Below are 3,480 nucleotides of genomic sequence, written 5' to 3' on the forward strand. Positions count from 1 at the left end.
ATTTTGAAGTGCAATTGCCTTTTGAGAAGGGATGTGCAGATTTTGTATATGCTGTGTATTTTTGTGTTCTACTCCATTGTTTTCTGAACTACTGCGCTGCTGCTTCTTCCACAGTTTTGGTTGGGGATATGCTGCATCAAAAAAACAACACCCCACCACCCATCCAAACCAACCAATCAATAAAAAAACCCCAAACCAGAACTTCTTGTTAGCCATCTTAACCAATATGCCAATAGGAATAGATAATGAATGAGGTATGTTTCAGTTGGTAACTTAGTTGAAAAAAATTAAAATAAAAATTAAAGCATTTATTTAATTTATTTTTATATTAAAATAGGGTTTTTGAAGTTGCTTCCAAATAACATATTGAAGGAAATAAAACATCAGTAATTTTTACCTTGTCAAGTGGAGTCCATGGTCCTTTACAGAAGACAAGCTAGTCAAGGTAAACCTAGGCCCATAGCCCATACATTTTTAAGAGAATGCTAAATAACCCAAGATGTTTTATCCATGCTAGTTATTTAAGAATTGCCCATACTGGCCTCTCTATTTTTTTGTTTACTGATTATTTGCTTGTGTGTCCCCATCCCGTCCCGTCCCCATCCCCCCCCAATTTTCTGATTAAAAAAGCTTTGTGAATAGAACACTGAGAAGGTGAAATTTTATAGTGGTGATTTGCTTGATATACAGAAACTCAAGTGAGTGCTGGGTGCTTAAAGATCACAGTATTACCAACTCCTTGAAGTAGAAGCTTCCAGGACTTAAAAGTGGAGACCTGGCAAGCCCTACTGAAGTTAAGAGTATTTATAATGCTGAGTAAAACATTTTGGCTTTTTAGAGGGAGTAAAATTATCTGTAGCTTAGTGGATACTGTCATAGTCAGTGTGAAAATTTGTAGAACATACAGCTGCAATACTTATTTTTTCAGAGAGGGGATAGCTGTTTCATATATATGCTTATATATTTGCTTTTCAGAAATTTTGTGTAAATCAGATGCTTAGCAGTTGGTTTGGATTTTGTCTCTGGAATATTCAGAGCAATTGTGGTGTTCTCTTCGGGTCTCCCCACAGATAATGTTCCCTGAGATTTCACTACATTTCCTAAATTGCCACGTTTGGATTAGCCCTACCACAAAGCATGGCAAGCTGTTACATCCAGCAGGCCGATTCTCTGCTCTGGTTTAGATAGAGCAACCACAATAGCTAGCATCTAACTGCTTTTATTTCATTAAGTACCTGTAAATACAACCAGGCATCAGTTATTTCCAGAGTTTCATGAGCCTTCAGAGATAGGTGTAAGGGTGGTTGCAGTGCAGACTCTAGTCCTGCTGAAGAAATTCCCTCTGGGGGAATCCCCATTCAAGGGTTTCTGTACCTTACCATGAGGGTAGTAAGAGCAAAGTGTGTCAAAACCTGAGCCATATTAGCTATTCATAGCCTCCTGATGATTTTTTTTTTTTTTAAACAGTGTTTAGCCAATGACTTATGTAGTATGATAATATACAGTAACGTTTTTTATTTGTATTCATAAGATGTGCAACTTCTGCCTCCCTGAACTTAATTCCTATTGAGTGCCCTCCTGTGAATTTTCAAGTTCATTTCATTTGGTGGTCGTTTTTCACTGCTAGTCTGGTCTGGTTTACTTTCAACATAGTTATAGTTCAAAACTACAGAATTAAAAATGTGTGTATTTTAAGGGTTCAATCCTGAGGGTGCTCCTGCGAGCTTGCCAAACTGCTGTCAGTTATGGGATGGGGCACGGTTCTGTTACATACTCAGTTTGAGCATTTGCTACCTATGTTGGGCTGACTCGGGAGCAAGCCTTCTCATAGCAGATTCATGCTCATGTTACCATATTCTATTTCTGAACTATGTTCCTTTCTGTTTCAGCACATTCAAGGTAATGTCTGGAAACATCCTGCAGATTTCTTTTATGTTGCAGCATGTTGCGATTCTCTTTCAACTGCTCGAGCATTTATCTATGGAAATTGTCGGAAGAGACTATCAAGTGTCTGCTTAACGATTGAGTTGCAGCCTGAGACTGAAAAAGGTCAAGGCAGTAAGAGAGACCGAATTTGCTCTGCTGTCCTGCAGGTGATCCTGCCTCTGAACCTGGATTTCAGGTTGATGTGTTCATGTCATGTAGGCAGTCCGGTTACAGACTGGATTGATTGCGGAGTGAAGTTGTTCTTGTCTTTGAATCAGGATGGGGCAGTACTTAAAAAATTTGGTTCGCTCTCGAGGTTAGCGCTAGGGTCATGTGTTCCCCCGGTGCACCGCGGAAGAGTGCGTGTGGCTAGTGGGACTTACACATTCCATCATTCACCGTTTATTGGCTCTGCAAACTTAATGTAGAATTAGCATAATTGGTTGCTTGCTTTTTAGCTAGTTTTAAAGAGGAAGGCTCCAGCTGAGTCCTCTATTTTCTCATGGCTCACCTATTTTACCCTTTCTGTGTATTGCCTCTGCGTGACGAACGGGGAAGGAGCAAGCGGGTGGAGAGGGCGTTAGAGCGGCGTTGCTTGGCGGGGAGAAGTTGGCCCCCGCTCGAGGCGGGCGCTGTCCCTTTAAGGCGGGATGTAGGCCGGCCCCGTCTGGTGATTGACAGCCTGTGTCGAGTCACATGACGTGCCTCTATTTGAAGGTCACAAAAAAGCTTCTTCCTTTAGAGAGAGCAAGAGGGAGAGAGAGGGAGGGAGAGAGAGTGAGGGAGTTCAAGCCAAAATGGCCGACAGAGTCTCTGCTGATTTCTGAACATTTGAAATAAAAACAAAAAGCGAAACAAACAAAATCATTTTTGGATTTTTTTCATTTCCATTTCTACCTTGTATGCCTCAACTCGCTGGATTTAAGCACTGCTGCACTTTATGAGGTTAGTGGTATATTTATGTTTTATTACTGTTTTTACCTATCAGATTTTGGAGAGACTGGAGCTGACCGTTTTCATCCTTGGTTTTGCAGAGGTGCTTTTTCTAACACGAATACTTGCTTCAGATGTTATCTGGTTTTATGCGTAAAGCACTTTTAGAGGATTTTTAGGGCTTTTTTAGAAGGAGGTCTCCTTGGAAGTGTATTGTGGATTTTGAAGAAATTTGTAATTTAAAACACTTAGGCAAATTGCAGACGATCGGTTGTATTCCAAGGTGGTGAAGTACAAGATAGTACCGAAAATCCTGTTTTATTTAAATAGAGGCTTTTTAAACAGTGATTTCTTCCCCACAGCACCCCAAGCTCTTAAATCTGCTGCAAAAATTTGCATATATAAAAATGGGTTTGCATTTTTTCTGCTGCTGGGTCCGACGAGGGACAGATGGGGAAGTGTTCTCACCGGGCTGTCCTTCCCAGAGAGAAAGGAAACAAACCCTACCATCGCGCACCCAAACACTTGCAGTGCTGGGAGCGGGCGGGGGGGCCGGGGGTGCGGGGACGCCCGCGCCGGCCCACCCAGCAGCCCAGGGCGCTCACGGCGGCCGCCGGCTCC

At 42.1% G+C, this 3,480-nt stretch overlaps 1 protein-coding gene across 7 annotated transcripts in view; it reads left to right on the forward strand.

Moving 5' to 3' along the window:
- The first annotated feature begins 2,672 nt into the window (after window positions 1–2,672).
- Window positions 2,673–3,480, forward strand: part of TNRC6B (trinucleotide repeat containing 6B) — an 81,261-nt gene continuing 80,453 nt past the window's right edge. For all 7 annotated transcript variants that reach the window (XM_026840940.1, XM_026840941.1, XM_026840943.1 and 4 more), the window contains exon 1: window positions 2,673–2,871. In XM_026840940.1, the coding sequence (XP_026696741.1) occupies window positions 2,867–2,871 (5 nt within the window). In that variant the 5' untranslated portion in view covers window positions 2,673–2,866. The remainder of the gene's footprint in view (window positions 2,872–3,480) is intronic.

The sequence above is a fragment of the Athene cunicularia genome, assembly GCF_003259725.1.
Source record: "Athene cunicularia isolate RWA chromosome 1 unlocalized genomic scaffold, athCun1 chr1_part2, whole genome shotgun sequence".
NCBI lineage: Eukaryota > Metazoa > Chordata > Aves > Strigiformes > Strigidae > Athene > Athene cunicularia.